This window comes from Uloborus diversus, chromosome 1 (genome assembly GCF_026930045.1).
Source record: "Uloborus diversus isolate 005 chromosome 1, Udiv.v.3.1, whole genome shotgun sequence".
NCBI classification, from domain to species: domain Eukaryota; kingdom Metazoa; phylum Arthropoda; class Arachnida; order Araneae; family Uloboridae; genus Uloborus; species Uloborus diversus.
Genome location: NC_072731.1, coordinates 101,662,677 through 101,682,974, shown reverse-complemented (window position 1 = coordinate 101,682,974; position 20,298 = coordinate 101,662,677). Strand labels below are relative to the sequence as shown.

Genomic DNA, 20,298 nt, shown 5'->3' with positions numbered 1-20,298 from the left:
GTTTTAACCCGCAAGACCTTTATTTTCGCAACCGTTAGTCCCAGATGCATATTTCCAATTGCAAAAATGTTTAAAATCAGATGCAGAGTTAAGAAATTTAAAGTTTGACGTAAAAATAAGAATGAGTCAAAAAATACAAAATTCAACTTTTTATACGAGCCCCAGGTCCCCTTACTTATGTTTAGGGAAATTTTCTCCATTGGAAAATCATTCCAACAGAAAAAAATTGACATTAGTACGACCAATATTCACCGAGCTATGAAACGCAGCGTTTTGTGACTTACACCACTTTACACTCGCCATCAATAACACATTTTAAGGGGAAATATAGCGGTTGACAAGAGTTTAAAATTATGTGCATATAGTGTGATTTTTCAAACTGTTCAAGGTTTTGTAGTTCATTTTCGCGTATCATGGTATAACATTTGCATTTATTTTGGAATAGCAATGAAAAATATAAATATTTATTGTATTTACTTCGACAAATTGACATTCCTCTGAAAGGGCTATAAGTTCCAATCTCATCTTTTGTATGGTCCCTTAAAACTTAAACTCGAATATCTCCTTGGGTTTTGGGCGCACAATTGTCAAGTTTTTTGTGTCAGTAATAGTTTTCAATGGACATTATTTCTCTAAATATTAGTTAGGGGACCCCGGTTCCGTATAAATTTTGTATTTTTTGGCTAATTTTTATTTTTGCTTCAAATTTTCAATATCTTAACTCTGCATCTGATTTTGAACATTTTTGCTATTGGATGTATACTAGGGTGTCCCGAAAAATTTTTTTCCGTTTTTCTTAATGCAAGACCTCTCAAAATTTGCGAAATCGATCGTAAATTACAAAAATAATTTAAAAAATAGAATAAAACTATATCTTCAGGGCTCTACCGATCGTCAAAGTTTTGAAAAATTGTCATTTTTATGGCAACTGAAAAAGAAGTACTGTGAATAAAGTTATAAATTTACTGTGAAATAAAAGCTCGACAGCTGAAATAAAAAGATCGTGATTCGTAATATCAACACGAACAGAAAAAAAACATATGGTGATTACTACTGTAAATGCCTATATGGGAATAACCCCCATTTCCGCAGTAGAATCGTCCACGAAGCTTGGCGCCACGTCTCGATTTGCATGCAACAATATGTTACTGACGACTTCGACTTTGTTTGGTTTCAACTTGCTAATTCCTTTTACTTGTTTCGAGTGCTTTCTTGGCTTGACTCACGAGTGTTTTCTTCGTAGCCAAAGTAATTTTAATGCTATAAAAGTGCAGTTGCAATTGTTAGTGTTATATGCCGATTCTGTTAGTTTTAAGTAATGATTTCGAGACGTAGTGACTACTTGTGCTATACTGGGACCCTACAAGGAACTTGATGATCGGCAGCTACCTACTGTAAAAGACGTCATAAAATTTATTTTATTTGTCAGGAGCGAACAGAAATGTATGCATAATGGAAAGGACCCTTCCAGTTTAGATATATATACAATTGTTTCTGAAAAAATCAACAGTATTTGGACAAAAGCTTCAATTCCAATCGTAACTAAGGAACGAGTAATTCATTTATTAAAATTCTATTTCGAATAGTACGTCAATTTGAAACGATACCCCAGAAGCAAACGAAGTGATAGTTTTGAAAAATAAACTGAAGTGCTTTTTAGAGTCATCTGAGAAGCTCTTCGACGTTGCGGCTTGTAAGTGCCCTGCATTTGAGTCTTGTTCGTGTTTAAAACCTAAAAAAGTTCCCATCAATGAGAAAAGTTTCTTGTTGGATCAATGAAATGACAGGAAATTGGTGATAAGAGGTGTCGATAAGAAAGAAACAACTAGATTAATGAAACAACAGCAGAGAAAACTTGAAAGGGCAGCAAAAAAGTCTTCTACTGAAAATAACGATTCTGTCTCAGCAAATTTTGATGACGATTCGATGCGTGAATTTTCTCCAGAAACGTATCCCATAACAGAGACGAATACGGCCTCTACAAGGACACCATCAACTTCAACGAGAAATAGGAATACACTGATCTTGCCAACAGTTGCTAAGGTCTGTGATAGATACGGTTTGTCGACGCGATCTGCTGCTGCTGTTGCTTCTGCAGTTTTAGCTAATGTCGGCTTGGTTTCAAAAGAAGATTTAACTCTAGTTGTTGATAAAAACAAAATCCACAGAGCTGTAGCTAAAGCTCGGAAAGAAGCTTCCAAAGATATTGGAAGTATTGTTATAAAAAGCATTTACTTTGATGGACGTAAAGACAAGACTCTGATAAATGAGAAAATAGGAGCTCGTTACCATCGCAAAGAAATTTTTGAAGAGCACATCTCAATTTTAGCAGAACCCGGATCAATTTATTTGGGACACACAACGCCAAGTCGTGGCACTGCAAAGGCAATTCTAACTTCGATTACAGCTCTATTAGAAGGTCAATGCTTGAATTTAGAAGACGTGATTTGCGTTGGATGTGACGGAACTGCAATAAACACCGGTTGGAAGGGTGGCGTGATTCAATATTTAGAGGAGTATTTGGAAAGACCATTGCAATGGTGTGTGTGTATGCTTCATGCCAACGAATTACCCCTTCGTCATTTATTCTTGACCTTCGATGGTTGCACTTTGGGTCCTAAAGAATATTCCGGACCTATTGGAAAACAGTTAGTTGGTTGTGAAAATAAAATGACATTGTCTTTTTGCGCGGTGGATGGTAATTTGCCTAATTTGCCGAAAAATGTGGTTGATGAACTAAGAACGGATCAAAAATATCTTTATGAGATTTGTCAAGCTGTATCAACTGGTTTCTGTAGTCCTGAGCTGGCAAATCGCCAACCTGGAAAAATGGCGCACTCGAGATGGCTTACTTCTGCTAATTGTATACTCAGACTTTATGTAAGTACTCTTAATCCAACAGAAAATTTGGGATTACTTGTCAACTACGTGGTTCAAGTGTACGCTCCAGTTTGGTTCTTAATCAAGCAAAAGTCATCTTTTAAGGAAGCAGCCAAACATCTTTTTCAAATGATTGTGTACTCTCGATTTTTACCCGAAAACTTGAAATCTGTTGTGTATTCTGTTATCGAAAGAAATGCTTTTTTTGCGCACCCAGAAAACCTGCTGGTCAGTATGTTGTTTGATGATAGGGAGCACATTCGGGAGTTAGCATTACGAAGAATAAAAAAAGCTAGAGAGGCTGAAAGTAGCACTAAACGCAGAATATTTAAAACACCAAAAATTAACTTCTCTGCTAAAGATTATACGGAAATAATTGTCTGGCAAGAGTGTCAAATTACAGCACCACCGGTTCATCGACATATTTCTAACGAGAACCTTCAAATTATGGCAAAAGATAATAGCTTGGAAATCGTTGACTTTCCTTGCCACTCACAATCTGTGGAAAGATGTGTTAAACTAATAACACAGGCTTCACAAAGTGTTACTAATGCTACTTCTAGAGATGACTTCGTTAGAACCAGGTTGCAATCTCGCGCAGAAATGCTAAATTTTGGACACAAAAATAAGTTTAAATTCTAAACTTTTGTCATTATTTATAAACTGTAGTTTGTTTATTTTGTTTTCTTGTGCTTTGTTTCATTAGTTTCTTAAATAAAATGCTTTCTAAACTTTATTTTTGTATTTTTTAAATCATATCGTTTAGGTCTGTGAAAAATGTAAAATATGCAAAACTTCAAAGAGCGGTAGAGCCCTCAAGATGACACGCAATTCCATTTTTTTTAACCTTTTTCTTGATCTGTGAAAAATTTCGCAAATTTTGACACCTCTTGTGATAGTGTAGCTCAATTTTTTTTCTCATATATGGACGGGACACCCTAATGTATACATCTAAGGTTGCGAAAATAAAGGTCTTGCAGTTTAAAACGGAACACCCTGTATAAGTAAGCCTGAATGACCGAACAGTTTTTTGTACTGCATTTTGCTGAGTATTAATAGCGTTCTTAAGAATTCTAAAATGATAATATTCATTATCATTTGTCGTTTATTCTGTTTGCTATATAAACTACGCAAAACACCATCTTTTACAATTTTCAAAAGACAAATATTGAACGTTAGTCTTTTGAAAGTGAATTTGATAGCATAAAATTTGAGTTTTCGATATAATTTTTTTTTAATATGAAATTTTGATGATAACATTACATTCATGAAGTTCATTGCGTTTTCTTTCAACTGTGGTACTCAAATTCTGAAAAAAAAAAAAAAACTTTCATATTTTTATGCGTTGACTTTATGATATCTGTACCACCAACTTCAAACATTTAACAAATTTTACTTTAGGAATCCTATTTTTAAAAACGTTTTACAAGTAAAAAAATTTAACAGTTCTATTAAAACATTGACAGTCAAAGTACTTCTTATGCAATAATTTTGCATGATACGTAAAAAAATAAAGATTTAATAACTTTGATAATTTGGTTTTAAATGACCATGGAGAACTACTGGTTGTGAATTCAAAATTCAAGTAATAATCGCTGTTTTCAGAAAGCTGTAGTAAATGCGTTAAACCATGACGTTCAGGCAATGTCCAATTTTTTAAAATTATTCCTAACAACCTATGGGGGAAGACCGCCTATATTGGACCCCCTAAGAACAAGAGGTCCGTGTCACTAAATGGGGAGCAAAACAAAAATTAAAAAATGGGCGTCTGAAGCCATATTTAATTAGGAACCGCCATAAGTACTTACATTTTCTGTGAATATTACGATAATTTTTTAAAAAATTAATTTTGACAAAGTTGCAAAAGTCCAATTTAGGAATATATACGCCTATATTGAACCATGAGCCTCCTAAATTGAGCCGTAACAGTAAATGATATAATAACTGCAGTTGAACTGTACAGTATTTTTACAGGATTTGCAATAGAATTTCCTTTGCTTTGGGCAAACTTAGCGCAGTGTTGATTAACCAACTGATGGCATTTCATACACTAAATCATGCTTTGCACTTCATCTCTATGGCAAATATTGCAAGTCTAGTTGTTTTGTGCGGTTTTTTGCTCCTTCTTTTGCTGCATATTTTGTTCTGTGTCCTTTTTCTGTGGCGATGACGTTAGAACGTTTGCCGAAAAAGGTTTCCTTCTTCTGCTTTCCATTTTTTATGCAAAGATAATATGTATGTTACCTTAACAAAATCTAGACTAGAGAAAGAGAACTAACCACTGAGTCCTCGGAACTTGCATGCATTTTTTCCGTATATTGTTCTTGTTCGTCTTGAACAGCTGACACCGAACATGTAGCATGTTTACTTTGGTAGTCTCATTTGGACTACAAACTTCTGACTCGGTTGCTCCAAAGTCGATGTCATTAAACACAACTAAGCTAACAGGTCAAACTCCTGTTCTAGAGAATCCATTCACAAAATATTGGCTACGCCTGTAGTTTGTTTACAAGAGTCACTTAACAGTTCTCTTATTTTATATTGGGTAATGGACTTCATTAGATGTTCTCGCATCCACCTATCACAGGTTCGATTGAAATATGTGGACAAAGGCTTGAAAAAGGCCACGTCAAAGGGCTGCATACGATGCTTAGTGTGTGCTAGAAGAGGAAGCATTATTGCACCGTCATAGTTAGCCAAGTTTATAGCACAGCCCTATATCATCATTCCCACAAAAATCTAAGGCTCTTGCCATTATTTTTCCCGTCTATGAACCACATTTCCCCTTTTAGACATCTTTTAAAACCAAGAATGATACAAATTAACGTAGCTTGTAATTAATAAAGAAATTAGCTTAAAAAAAGGTTAACGAGCACAAATTTCAGTCAAAGTAAAAAGAAAGGAATTTTTATCCAACAAAACTGAAATTGATGCTTCTGGCTAAAAAGAAAAGAAGAAAAAAAATATATTTTATGAAGCTGAAGCTTCTAAGCAACTTGCTTAATAAAAACCAGTGTGAATGCTTTAATAAACCTTATAATCTATATTTAAGTAATCCGAAATGTCACCACTAAATTATTTTCTATAAAAAATTTTAAAAGTTTGTTTGAATTTCATGTTTTTAAACTGGACTACCGGTCCTTGTAATGATTAAAATAACCAGTTAGCAAATAACGAGAACAAGCAGAAATTTCAGTCAAATTGAAAAATTATATTTAACAAGACTGAAGTTGAATCTTATTGGATTTAGGACCTAGTTTTATGGGTGGCAGCTTCTAGAAAGTGTGCTTGAAAAGAAAAAAAAAGTCAAAATAAATTTCCTTAAAATATGCTAAAATAGTTAAATTATACTCAAAATAATCCTAACTACGTTATTAAGTTACATTAATCACTTATTTTATAACGTGATAAGTAAAAAGGCTTGCTTAATTACATATTCTTAAATTGGACCGCAAATTTTTTCGGTCCAATGAAGGAAAGCACGCCATTTTTTATTCTTTTATTCATTCTTTTTCAACAAGTTTCCCAATCGTGCATGTAAATACATTGCTGTAATCCCCATTAAATGCTGTTTCACATACTTTAAAAGCAATTTTCTCAGTTCACAAATTTTAGTATTATTCTACTAGATACAAGTTCTCAAAATAAAATTGAATACGTTTTCAACACAATTCACATCGTAACTCAAGTTATGCAGATCGAAATGTGAGGAAACTTCATAAATCCTCAAAGGTTTCAGACACAAATCTTTGTATTTCCACCGGCAGAGTGTAGCACAGTACTCTATACTAGATTTTAAACCCCCGGTTCAATTTAAGTCCAATATGAGCGGAAGTCCAATAGGAGAATTAATTCCCCTATATCAAAGTAGCAATAATAAAATGTAATTCACAACGTTAATGCACTTAACGTGTGCAACTTTCGCAGTTCTAAAAAGATTTAGATGATTTGCAACTCGCGCCACGTACTAGCGCTACCAGAAATTACCTTCTGGGGGGTTATGGCTTGGTCATAACTGTCCTTATATGGATAAAAACTGTCATATTAGGATTGGCACTATATGTTAAAACCAAAAGCTCTGGAGAGTTGACTCTCATCACTCTTCTCGCTGAGACCCGTGGGAGTTTTTTCTTTAAAAGACGCCATTTTCTGTTTTCAATGCTAGAGTTATTTACATGCATTTAGCTAAAAGCGTGCGAATGAGGAAAAGTGATGAGATAAAGATCAAAATTAGGGATGTGCCAGTTAATCGTCAGTAATCTCTATTCGGTCGCTTTACCGATTATTCATAACCAAATTTTGCCCATTGTTTAACAGAAAAAATATTTAAAAAATACTTTTAATGCTTTATAAATATAAAAGTATTCTTTGAACAAGAAACTAGGATGAATTAATTTATTAACATTAAATGAATGTAATTTTCGGCAACATGAGTATAACTTGTAGCAGAAAAATATGCTTCTAAAAGTAAAGACAAACAATACAAAATTTAGGTGAAACTAAATTTGATGTTGAAATTAATCCTCAAAGCTGAAGTTCACGTTTCACTATTACGAAGGATAAAATTTGTGTATTCTTAAATTTTAATGGAAAAACGTAAGTGTTTCACGGCATGACTTTCTATATGGACACCTAAACCGTATCGGTGTAGTAAATCATCATGATCATCAATCATCCCAGCCAATTAATCGATATTCGGCCGATTTGATTATCGACGCATATCCAGTTCAAAATGAAAAAAATGTTTGTGTATAAATATTTTTTTAAAATAAATTTCCCTCCGTCAATGTAAGATTTTATAAACACCCAGCATAACAAAATTAATATATCTTTCAAGATTGTAAAATTCCGTAAGTGCCTGCAGTCGTGAAAATTTAATGCTTACAGAGAAAAAGAACATTGAAATTGAGGGGTAGAGGACTAAGGACATAAAAAAGCGGCAAAAAGTGACTCTGACTCACTCTTCTCACCGATTCCGGTCATTCCATCGAGCCCGCTGATGTTCCTCTCCTCTTGCCTGATGGCCTCCAACTCGGCATGCACCTCACGCATTAAAGCAACTAAAGAGGGAGAAGAAGCAAAGAAAAGGTCTCAAGCAACGGACGTGCATGGGTGATAACACAAATATGGGTCTAAAAGCTAACAGCAAACAGAAACATGCCTGGTTCGTGTGCTTCGGTTCTTAATTGAAAAGTGCAGGGCATAAACATTAGCAAAATCTAATAATGGTAAATTGACATTCATGTGATTATAGGATCCATCCCGATAGTTCCAACGATGGCCTGGATCACATCGAGGGCGGATACAGAAAATTTTCGGGAGAAGGGCGATTGATTTTTGTCCTTTGATATGTATCTTGATTTTAAAATGTCGATCACAAATATTTCGGACTTCAATTTCGAATTATTTTCACAGAAAATCCCCAAATCATCATTCCCTAAATCTTTAACAGAATCACAGATCGTCTAAAGTTGCGTTTTTTGAACTTTAATATCGGAAAATTACCTGTGGTGAGTCCCCAAGAGAGTAACAATCGCCCCTCCCTTATATCCGCACCTAGATAACATGAAATGTAACTGTAAATATAAATTCTGCTTAACTTAAGAATATGTTAAACAGAATTGAATTAAACAGAATTTTTTACTAACATCTGTGATCTGCAAGTCATAGGGCACGTGAATACTTTTTTACGTCATGAATAATTGTTCAACTACCTTGCTGCATTTTTAACTTTTCATGAATCTAAAGCTAGACTCAAGAACGCCATTTCTTACCTCAACAGTTTATGTCAAATTGTCAAATATTCTTCCTCGGTTTGCAAGAAACATTCAAAACAGTCATATAGAACCTATAACATGAATGTCGTAAGTGAAGTACGAACCTCCCTAATAGACGGAAATGTGACCGGTATGTGAGAGTTGCGAGACGATCATGTAACGTCACGAGATGGTAACAAATCATTTCTATTAAGTTGTAAGCTTTTGAAGTAGTTGCCCCAGAGTACAACAATTATAGGTTAGTTAGAACTAGCTAAATTGCACGTGAAAAATTTCAAGTAAGGCAAAGTTTATAACTAAAAGTTTTTAGTAACCTTATACGTGTCAAATAAAACAAGTTGAAATCAGCTTCTTTGCACTTGTAGATCTGCTGCAGAGGAAAACGTAAGATCACTAAACCTTAAAAAATAACATTTTTCATGGTTATCTTCAAGCAGTGATGATAAACACACAGTCGTTTGGGAACAAGCGGACCTCTCAGAATGCCTTCTTTACGTTGCCTAGTCGTTTTTTACCACGACTCAACAGTTTAATTTCAACAATAACCGCGAGCGTATGGGTACAGTCTGTTTCCATTTTTCTCAACTGACGTTATAGGAGAAAAGTCATACACTGGCGTTCCCACAGAAAATACCTTTGAGAAATAGTGTATATGATAATATGAGAACATTAGTTTACAAAAACCAATCATTGCAAAAGTAGTATTATAATTTTTTCTTCTACAGTAATACTTATGAAACAGTGAAAAATATTTATGCGTCATTGTCCCTAAACAATCAAATGATTTCCCCTTTCAAAGTGCATTTTTGCTTTAGATAGTTTTAAAACTGTCACAAGGAAAGATACACTCTTTCTTTTATATAATACCTGAAAAGTATGTTAGAACATTTAAGAAGAATGTAACAATTTCAAAGAATGTCTTAATTATAAAAACTTCAACAAAAAGAAATCTTTATAATTTGAATCCCATTAACTAAATTTTTGCATCGCTGGAGGAAAATCTGATTCTTGTATGCAAGATAACTCTTAACTAGCTATTAATAACCAAAAACATGTATCCTCTTTAGTTTTAGTTGTAAAGACATTTGCGCAAAAAATATTATTAAAAAGTTAATCAAAAGAACATTAAACGGTTTATGTCATTTTCTAGCAATTTAGAACCAATCTCTAAAGTTGTAGTGCCTATCTGTACCCCTTTAGATTTCACCTATTTCAAAATTCATTTTTTGCCTTCAAATGAGCATACAAGTTTGAAACATGATAACTTAACTAAAGCAATTGCATGTAGTCAGATTAAATGAATTTTCATGAAGTTCATTATGGATAATTTTGGTCTGTATTTTCCGCTCGTGCAAATTTTCGAATTTCGAATTTTGACGGATTCGAACGTTCTGAGGTGTGCTGAGTCCATTCCGACCATTTTTGAAAAATGTGTGTCTGTCTGTGTGTGTGTTTGTGTGCCCTGTATGTGTGTGACCGGTTTTTGTAGTCTCTCTACAGCAAAAAATACCGCATGAGATCAAACGAAATTTGGTACACACATGTCCCATATGTGAACTTGTGCCCATTAGTTTTTGGTACGAATTCCTCCAACGGGGTTGCAGCTTATAACGTTACTTGAGTTATGCGTGCCTGCTATTCCCCAAGAAGTAACTGGTGGAATCAAATAGAATTTGGTCCATATGTTGCCCTCAACAGGTATAGGTGCTGATTCAATTTTGGGGTCAATAGCTCAAACGGGGCAGAGCTATCGAACGTTTTTTTGTCGTCACTTGTGACTAATATATCTCAAGAAATAATGACTGGAATCAAACAAAAATTTATCGACAACTAACTCTTAAAGGGTACAAAAGCTGATTCTATTTTGGCGTCAATAGCTGAAGAAAGGGTGGTGCAGTTGAACGTCCTCTCATTTTCATTGGCGTGCCATATCTCAAGAAATAATGCCACGTTCTGGATGGAATTTGGAATAAACCGATGTAAATGTACCGATATGTAAACAAACGTTGGTTGAATTTTTGTGCCAGTCGCTTCAAGGGGGGGGGTGATTTTTTTTCATTTGTAAACATAAAAATAACTTTATTAATGCAATAATAAGAAAGATAAGTCGTAACAGATTGCCGTCTGCATATTTCGCGTGATTTTAGTACTTGGAAAACATAGAGTAAAGAAATTTAAATAGAGATACCCCGTCTATGGTAAAAAGGAGATGAAATTGAAGCCGGAGTTATGGGATACAGCGGTGCAGTTATGGGTGGGGTTATAATAACAACCAAATCAAGTAGCTGGTGGATTGGTTTACATTTTAATTAATGTTTTAATGCAATTTCAAAAACGTGCCTCATAAACTTGCAACAATATCTAAGTTTAAATTAAAAACCAATTGAGATTCAGTAATGGAATGGTTTGAATCAAAATGTATCTCAAGATATTTGGCAAGAAGCTAAGGATCTCGGGATACAGCGGTGCAACTTCCGGCTTCAGCTTCTTAGTATAGCGGGGACTCTCTATGTAATTTCTTTACTCTATGGAATTTCCTGTCATTTTCCAACCATACAGTAAAGAAATTACATAGAGAGGCCCCGCTATACTAAGAAATTGAAGCCGGAAGCTGCACCTCTGTATATTAAGATCCATAGCTTCTTCCTATATAGCTTGAAATACGTTGATTCAAAACATTCCATTACTGAATTTCAATTGGTTGTTAATTTAAACTTAGATACTCTTCCAATTTTATGAGGCACGTTTTTAAAATTGCGTTACAACCATTTCGCCAGCTACTTGATTTAGTTGTTATCATAACCCCACCCATAATTGCACCGCTGTATCCCATAATTCCGGCTTCAATTTCATCTCCTTTTTACCATAGACGGGGCCTCTCTATGTATATTTCTTTACTCTGTGGGAAATTCTCGATAATTGAAGCATTTTAACTGTTGCCATCTTATGTTTCTTAACAAATAAAATAATTTGTATTTAGGGTCATTCCATAGAAATGTCAACCTCAACCTCAGAATTTTTTTTTTTCCACAAAGCCTTAATTGTGACCTATCATTTCATTAAGCATACTTTCTAGTACATAAATCCAGCAACAGTTTGCAAAAATTTCATTCGGTGTTTTTCTTCTGGCTCTAAACGTGCGAGGTTGTTAGAAAAGGCTTAGCATGTGCAAAAAACATGCGTCTACGTTTTTTTGTGTAATATAAAAAATTTTGCAAAATTTTAAAAGAACTATGTTTATTCTAAATGATTAGATGTTGGCCCGATAAAATTGACTGTTCTTTTTGCACACATTATAAGATAAGTATTTTAATTAGTTTGGTTATTTCACTGAAAATATTTGCGTTACGTTAGTCACGAAAATGTTCTATTTTCTGCTTAAAAACTAAACCAGATGATTAAACCAAACAGCACTTTTTATTTTCTTACATCTGTGTCATATCTACTTAAAAAGTGCAAAATATTTATTTTAGTATCAGTAGATATAAAATAATTAGTGTGACTAACGTAACATTTGAGGTGTGACTAACGTAACAGTTTGCATGTGACTAATGTAACATTTTAATAATGACTGCATATAATTAAAACTTATTTAATTTAATGTTCATTTTCATGAACAATTTTGAATATGTAGGCATTCTATATTGACTGAAAATATAAAGGGTGAAAAATGTCAGTAATATTGCATTGTAGACCTTCTGTTTACTTAGAAAAATACTTTTTTAAAGGTCTCTATAAAGATACTTCTAATTTAAAGAATTATTTAAAAAGAAATAAAGATGAGTAAAGCAAAATGAGTACTCTGCTGAATGTGCATTTAACACAAGAATCCAAGCTTAAGAATTAAGATAATAGAAATACAATCTTAACAAAGGAGAATGTCTCTATTTTTTAAAATATACATCTCCACCTATTACTAAAATGAAGTAATGGCTGCTCGTTGGAAAACATTGGAAGATGTTACATGATACATTGACAATAAGTGCTGCTGTCATACATTTCAGAAAATGCAAGAATGATCATTTAGAAATTCAAACATTTGCGGTGATATCTGGAATTAAAATGCATTCTGCAAAAACGTTCGAATATATTTTTTTTTCAATATTACATTTTAATTCAAAAGGATGCACAACACTATTCGTTCGATGAATCAGTAAACCTTAAAAAATAATATGCCATTGAAAAGTACTACGGAGTTTCTTATAACGATAACTAGTACATCAGCAGAATACCAGATATCGGTGAAACTATCAACTTGCATAAAGTTAATTTTTACGAGAGATATTTAGGATTTAATTAGCCCAAGAATAATGTTATTCAGTTTGTAAAAGCAGATTTTTTTATTTGTTAATTTTTTTCGCACATTCAAATTGAGTTAATTGAACTGAATCCTTCCATTCAATTTCTTACACTAATATAGAAAAAAAGTAAAGAAAGAACCATAATACAACACAAAGAAGGTACCTAAAAAGTGTAAAATTAATATAAGAGCAAGAAATTAATTATAAAAAGTTTTTTATATGCATTCATTGCTTGTTATTCGATGGTTACGTTAGTCACGTTACGTTAGTCACACACAGTTTTTCGGAAAAGTATCATTTAGGGCCAAAAAAGATTCATCTGTAACGAATCTGTAGTACATTTTTAAAAATAGATTGTTTGCCTCTTACAAATATATCGGCCAATTTTTAATGGCTGACTAAATTTCAGAAAAATTTGCCTCGTAATATAAGCATTGTTTCTCAGGGTTGCAAAAATGTTACGTTAGTCACGATGCCTTTTTTGGAGAAAAAACACCTGCCAGCGCTTATTTTGCTTCAAATTCTGGTAGAAATGAAAAATAGTCACCTTGTACATTTTAAATCTTTATATTAAACCAAAACACATTTATTTTTACTCCCGGTGTACGTAAAAAGAGTTTGAAAATCAGTTGCGAATGTTACGTTAGTCACTATGGAATGACCCTTTAATAATAGTAAGGCTTTTAAAATAACTTTCAATTTTCGCTCTTTGCTTTGCTTTTACAATAATACGGAAATTGGTATGGTCGTCCAGTTTTTGCGTGTGTAAGTTTGTTTCTGTTGGGAATATTGCTTCTTCTTCAAGCGCAGGGAGGGATCAGGATTCATTAAAAAGGTAAGGAAGAAAATTTCATGCTGGCTTTAACATACTAATTTTTGAATGCTTAACACTTCCTTTAAAAGGTTTAAGAAACGAAATCTATTGCTACTGTATAATTGAGTGCTCTGATGCAATGATTAATTCCACAACAAACTATTATCTCGGCAGTGCGCTATTTGGTTTTTGGCATACCGCCGTAACCTTAGCGTACGCACTCGCCGGTGAATTATTTTGTTTGATGTCAACACTAATTAAGCATTGGTAATTCATTCGAGTGATTAGTACTGATCTGTGTACGTGGGGTTTTCTTCTAATATTTTACTAGTGGCTTAGCCACAAAAAGAATTTTGATTGGGAAATGGCTAAATTTCACGTAAGGGGGTTTTAGGTTAGTTTTTCATTTTCTATGTCAAAATAGATACCCCCCTGTACGTAATAACAGTTGGTGGTAACTCACCGACGTTTTCCATGCTTTGGCTGAGTAAGGCTTCGAAGGTGTGCAGGCTGTAGCTTTCGGCGTCCAGTCCTCTCGCTAAGGCGTTGCGGAGGTGCATCTCGTACTCGAGCAGAAGGCGTCCCGTCGGGGACCCCGGCCCGTGGGGCGGGCGCCCGGCGGGACCCTCGTCCGAGCTCACGTTTGGGCCCCCGGTATCGCTGTTCTCGTTGCTGGAGCTCGGCGTCGTGGCATAGCAGAAGTTGTCGTAGAGGATGTGGTCGGAAGGAGGAGACTGATCCGGATCCGGCAGGTCCAGGCACATGGTCCGTTCCAGACTCCTCCGCCGCCCCGTCTCCGAGCGGTGCTGCCGGCTGCGGTTCGCGAAGGCCCGGGGCAGGTCGCGCGAGTCCTCGCTGCTCAGCTTGCGCAGCAGCTCCCTCCGCTTGAGCATGGCCGCGATGTCCTGATCCGGCGAATCGTTGGAGGGGAGCGGGTTCAGCATGCGCTTCAGGGTGTCGCTGTCCAGGCTGATTCCGGGCAGGTCCTGCGACGACTGCTCGAACACGTTGTCCGAGCTCTTGCTCTTGGAGCGCGTCTGCAGGTCGTCGAGGGCACCGACGCCCCCGCGCAGCCCCCTGTCCAGCAGCTGATGCCTGTCTCCGCAGTCGACGCTCTTGGCCTGCTCCTTGCGCGCCGACTGCGCGTACAGCTGCCGAGCGCTATCCTGTCGAACCCCGAAGCGGTGGGCATCTCCAGACATGTTCCCCGACACGTCCGAGATGCGCTCCTGAAGGGAGGTCTTCACCTGCGTGTTGGCCTGCGCTGAGCCGTGGCCCGCCGTTTGTTTTCCTGCGTGTCCTCCGCCGTGGACGCTAGCCGTCGTCGTGCCACGTCTGAGCGAAGAGGAAGCGACGTTGTCGTAGACTGATGTGGATGAGGCATGCGTCTGCTGAGTGCGCCCTCCCCCTGTAAGAAATCAACAAATAAGGCCTATTGTAATCTCATAAAGGTCATAGATCTGATGACACATACAAAGCAGCAATTGCAAATTAGCTCAGTTTTTAAGAAAGGATTTCATGAAAAGCAACGAGTGTTGAAAAGTTATAATTTAAGATAGAGGAAAAGGAGCGACAGAGTTTCATAGACTAATGTGGATTTCACAGACATGCCTCTGCTGACCGAACCTTCCCTCCTGAAAGACGTTTAAAAGTTAACCTCATTGCAATTGTAAAACAATCTTAGTTCGGAAGACACATGTAATAGCAATTAAATCCACGAATTAACAATTACTTTCAATAATTAAAATTAAACTCAGTTCTGAAGAAAGAACTTCATGAAAAACAATGACTGTTGAATTTTTATAATTTTGATATTAAAGAGGTGGTGACGTTGTAAAAAACTTATGCGTTTAGAAATGCGCCTGATAAAAGCACCCTTTCCACTGAAAGACATTTAACAAATAAACCCCATAATAATCGCATATAGGTCTTGGTTCTGAAGACACACGGAAGGCAGCAGTTAAAATTAGCTGTGTTTTTAATTAAATATCGGTCGTATTAATGTCAAACTTTTTGTGTTGGAAATTTTTTTCAGTGGAGATTATTTCCCTAAAAATAAGTCAGGGGACCTTGGGCCCGTATGAAATGTTAAATTTTGTATTTATTGATTCTTTTTTATTTTCGATTCAAACTTTCAATATCTTAACTCTGCATCCGATTTTGAACATTTTTGCAATTGGAAGTATGCATCCAGGACTAACGGTTTCGAAAATGAAGGTCTTGTAGGTCAAATGGTATATCTATGAGGGCCTTAGGCCTACCTCCATGCTTATGTCTGAGTCCTTACCTCCTCGTGTTCCGTCATAGGAGATCTTGTAGTCGTCGACGGAGCGCGGTTGCACCCGGGGGAGGGTGGCGGCTCCCGTGTACCTGACCCGGCCATTGCGGGCCCGGTGCAGGTTCTCGGCCGTCATGCACGTGCACTGGAGCTCCCGGCTCCGTGACGGCGAGCTTGGCGTCGATTGGGGTTTGCGCTTGCCGCCCTTCGTCTTCTGTTGCTGCAAGAGAAAGAAAACGAGAAATAAGCAAGCTGCACCATCCCGCAAACGAATTCAAAGACACACAGCATTGGAGAAAATCAAGGTTTTATGCAATGGTACTAAACCCAAACCGGAGTTATGTTATAGTCGTTACCGTCAAAATACACAGTAATGACTAGAGATGGAACGAAGCTTCAGTTTGGCCGAATCATGAGCTGTGATTTGGCCGCTTCGACCTGAAACAATTGTGTGGCAAGTTTTCTTTTACAATTTTTGATATTGTCTTTTAAATTCAAATTTCTAAAAGGAATATATATATATATATATATATATATATATATATATATATATATATATATATATATATATATATATATATATTTAAACTTGTGAATTGAATCCACACACACACACACATGGAGTGAGAATTCATACAACAATAAAATGCTTATTAACAATGTACTTTATTGAAAGTTACATTACGTTATATTTAGTTTATAATTTTATCAAAATCTAAACTTTTTATCAAAAATCTAAACTTTTAAAAATATACCACATTACACATTCTTCAAAAATTTCTAACTTTGAAACTGATAAATACCAGGGCGGATATGCGACTAATGGGCATCCTTAAGTAATGTTTTAAAGTTATGTTTGATTTAATAGTTATAGGTACAATACTTCAGTTTTTTAAATAGATGTATTAATCTGTTAGCAAATTTTAACTTGGGACATTGTTGTGCTTTATACTATGATACACAAAGGATCCTTACATTCAATCATATAACAATTCAAAGCCAAATTCATAAAAGGTAACCCTTACGTACAATGTCACAGTTGTGCAAATCTGTTAAGCATAATATTAAAGAACACACAAAAAACTTAATAATATAAATATTTTCATTCTTACCTTGGGTGGTTCTAGTTTTAAAGAATAAGACGAAGAAGCTTTCCGAGAAAATTTGAATGAAGGGGACTGCAAGAAACAGAGAAAAGGCATTCAAAAGATGAAACAAAACAATGAAAAAAACTATGTCTGAGAAATAATAATGTGAAAATATCGCTTATGCATTATTTGAACAATACTTTTATAAGTACTATTATATTTGACAAATGTTAAGCTAGTTTTTTGTTTAAAATTGAACAAAGTTTTTTTTGACGGTGGGGGGGGGGGGGGGGGGTGAATTGAATAAAAGATGCCAGAAAGCAAAAGTGATAGAACAGGTTAACAATTGTCACTCTTTGTCCCGCACTCGACGGTTCAGATATTTCAATAAAAAGTAGTCATTTTAAAGGGTAAAGATGAAATTTTTCGCTTAAGAAATCCTACATAGGTTTGTAATTTGTTGAGCAGAGAAAAATTTTTCATTAATATTTTAAAGTACTATTTTTAATGAAATATATGAGGCTTCACGTGCGGTACAAAATGCTCATTTTCCGTGGAATGGCCCTTAAATGTTTTTTTTTTTTTTTTGTAAAATTAAACGACTATGACACTGCGGAGCGAAATTTATTACTTCATTTCTGCTAGAGTTTTATCTTACTGTTTTATTTTAGTACGATAAAATTATTCTACTTAAAAAATTTTTTTATTTCTGATTAATTAAACAAATTTAATTCGTAAAATTATTTATATAAACAGGCATATTAACCTGCAAGACCTCTAGTTTCGCAAATTTATTTTTGAATAGCATTGAAAAATATAAATACTTTGTTTTTTTACTTCGACAACCTGTCATTCTTTTGAAAAGGAGATAAATTCAAATCTCATCTTGTGTATGGTCCGTGAAAACTTTGAACTCGAATATCTCCTTGAGCACAAATGTCAAGTTTTTGTGTTTGTAATATCTTCCATTGGGGATTATTTTCCCAAATTTGAGTTAAGAAACCTAGGACCCGTGTAAAAAGCTATTATTTTTTATTTTTTTACTCATTTTTATTTTCGCTTTAAACTTTCAATATCTTAACTCTGCATCTGATTTTGAACATTTTTGCAATTGGAAGTACGCATCTAGGACTAACGGTTGCGAAAATAGAGGTCTTGCAGGTTAAACAGGAACACCCTGTATATTCGTTGTAACACATAATTTCAATATAAATAAGTTTTAATAATTTAGACGTTTTTATTTAAAGAAACAAATTATTCAAAACGTGAACTCTACAAACATGCTTCGTTTGCTTTCTCTTTCATTATCAACTAAGTTAACATTTGTATTAGATTTAAGTAAATCGATGTAAAATTCAGCACATAAAATTTAAACACGTCACTTTAAAGTTTCCGAAAGGGTTCTAACGCGATTGGGTCAGTGAAATAAATATTCAAGACATGAAAGCAAGAAGAAAATTGAGGGGAAAACTTTATCATGGCGTTCGGTGAATAAGACTAAACAACAATAGCAAGGTTTTGAATGGACAATAAGTTTTCTATACATAATATTAGCAAAACCATCTGCATAAAAAAATATTAGAGAAAAATTTTCCTCTTGCAAAATAGTTGAAAAAAATTTGAACATTTGGGGGGGAAAACTCATTGTTAAACATTTAAATACAGTGAAGCACCGTTTATACGTTTTTGAAGGGACTGTGAAAAAAGCGTACAAATGAAAAAACGTATAATTGGTATAGGTTAATGTATATTAAACTCTCCAGGGACCAATTTAAAAAACATATAATTGATAAAAACGTATAAAAGAGAAACGTATAAACGGTGCTTCACTGTATTAAAATTTATGATCTCTATTTACAAATAATGCATTAACACAATAGCTAGTGCAGGTTCGGTTGGATAAAACGTGATAAAAATTATATAAAACATTAAACAGCTTTTTTTTTTATTCATTCATCCGAAATCGAGTGACAAAGAGCACTTAGTCGCAAAAAACTACATCTATACACGAAATTTCATATTTCTAAGCCTGACTGTAAACCTTTGTCTCGGCTGACCTGAAAACGTGTTGCATAAGCATACACAAACCTGTATTGATGAATAACGTAAAACCACCAGTTTTTGATAGCAGTATTAGTAGTTGACACTGAACTAAGTAGTTGATATCAATAAGCAGAAAATAAATTTAAAAGAGAAATACTGGAGCCAAATTATCAGTTAGGAATAAGCGGGAAAATTAACACTGCAAATTTAAACAGCATTTTATAATTTTGAAATTTTTGTTTAATTTAATAATTTTTCTTGCTCATTTATTTTTCCCTCGAAGTGTCAACTACTATTTCAAGTGTCAGCTACTATTTCAAGTGTGAACTACTATTTCAAGTGTCAACTGCTGGTGGCTTTACCACAGACAGATTTACTTCCTTCCCTGCATTCACTGCCACACACCTCGTTCAATTTATCGCAGATTCATAAGGAAGGGTTGTAACGATAAATAGGCTATGGATCAATCCACGTCAAATCGCCTAAATTAAATATTCGGCCGTGCCGTCATGTCTCCGATTTTGTCCGTTAATTTTTTACGAATAGATATCTATGAGAAAAGCTCAATTTATTATTATTTTTTTAAAAGATTTTTTGAATAAAAATTACATTTTGGAGAAATTTTTCAAAAATTCGATTTTTGATCATTTTTCGGAGTCACTGTTTTGACATAAATTTAGAAAATCTATCTAATTACTTTATTTTTCAACCAATTAAGCTGAATTTGGTATCAATTTCAAGCTAATACTTTTCTCTTTCAGTGTGAACGACAGAAAGTATTCTGTGAATAGTTGGATGTTGCCACTCTTTATCTCAAAGTCAGTTTTAAGCTTTTTCAATTGGGATTTTGTTATTTTGAAATAAAAAAATACTTTTTTTTTTTGCAGAAAATACAAGTTTTCTATTACTTTAAATCACTTTTAAGCTTAAACAGGCCAAAATGTTTTCAGAGCAATTAATACTTCACTGTCAAAAGATAAAAATTGATTCATATCAATAGTTAACCGCTAAAAAGTTAGTTACTTAAAAAGAGTTGTGCAAAACCGTCCGTTTCAGACTTCACCAAAAAAAAAACCCTTTTGATTGAAAGAGTACTTCTTTCGAATGGCACTATTTT

General features: G+C 34.7%; 1 protein-coding gene across 1 annotated transcript in view; it reads right to left on the bottom strand.

Moving 5' to 3' along the window:
• LOC129216874 (protein still life, isoform SIF type 1-like) overlaps nucleotides 1–20,298 on the bottom strand; it is a 184,434-nt gene that overhangs the window by 145,656 nt on the left and 18,480 nt on the right. Inside the window, exons 4-7 of the mRNA XM_054851126.1 lie at nucleotides 17,163–17,228; nucleotides 16,060–16,270; nucleotides 14,236–15,180; nucleotides 7,842–7,940 (exon numbers count right to left, since the gene is read on the bottom strand). Coding sequence (XP_054707101.1) covers nucleotides 7,842–7,940; nucleotides 14,236–15,180; nucleotides 16,060–16,270; nucleotides 17,163–17,228 — 1,321 coding nt within the window. The remainder of the gene's footprint in view (nucleotides 1–7,841; nucleotides 7,941–14,235; nucleotides 15,181–16,059; nucleotides 16,271–17,162; nucleotides 17,229–20,298) is intronic.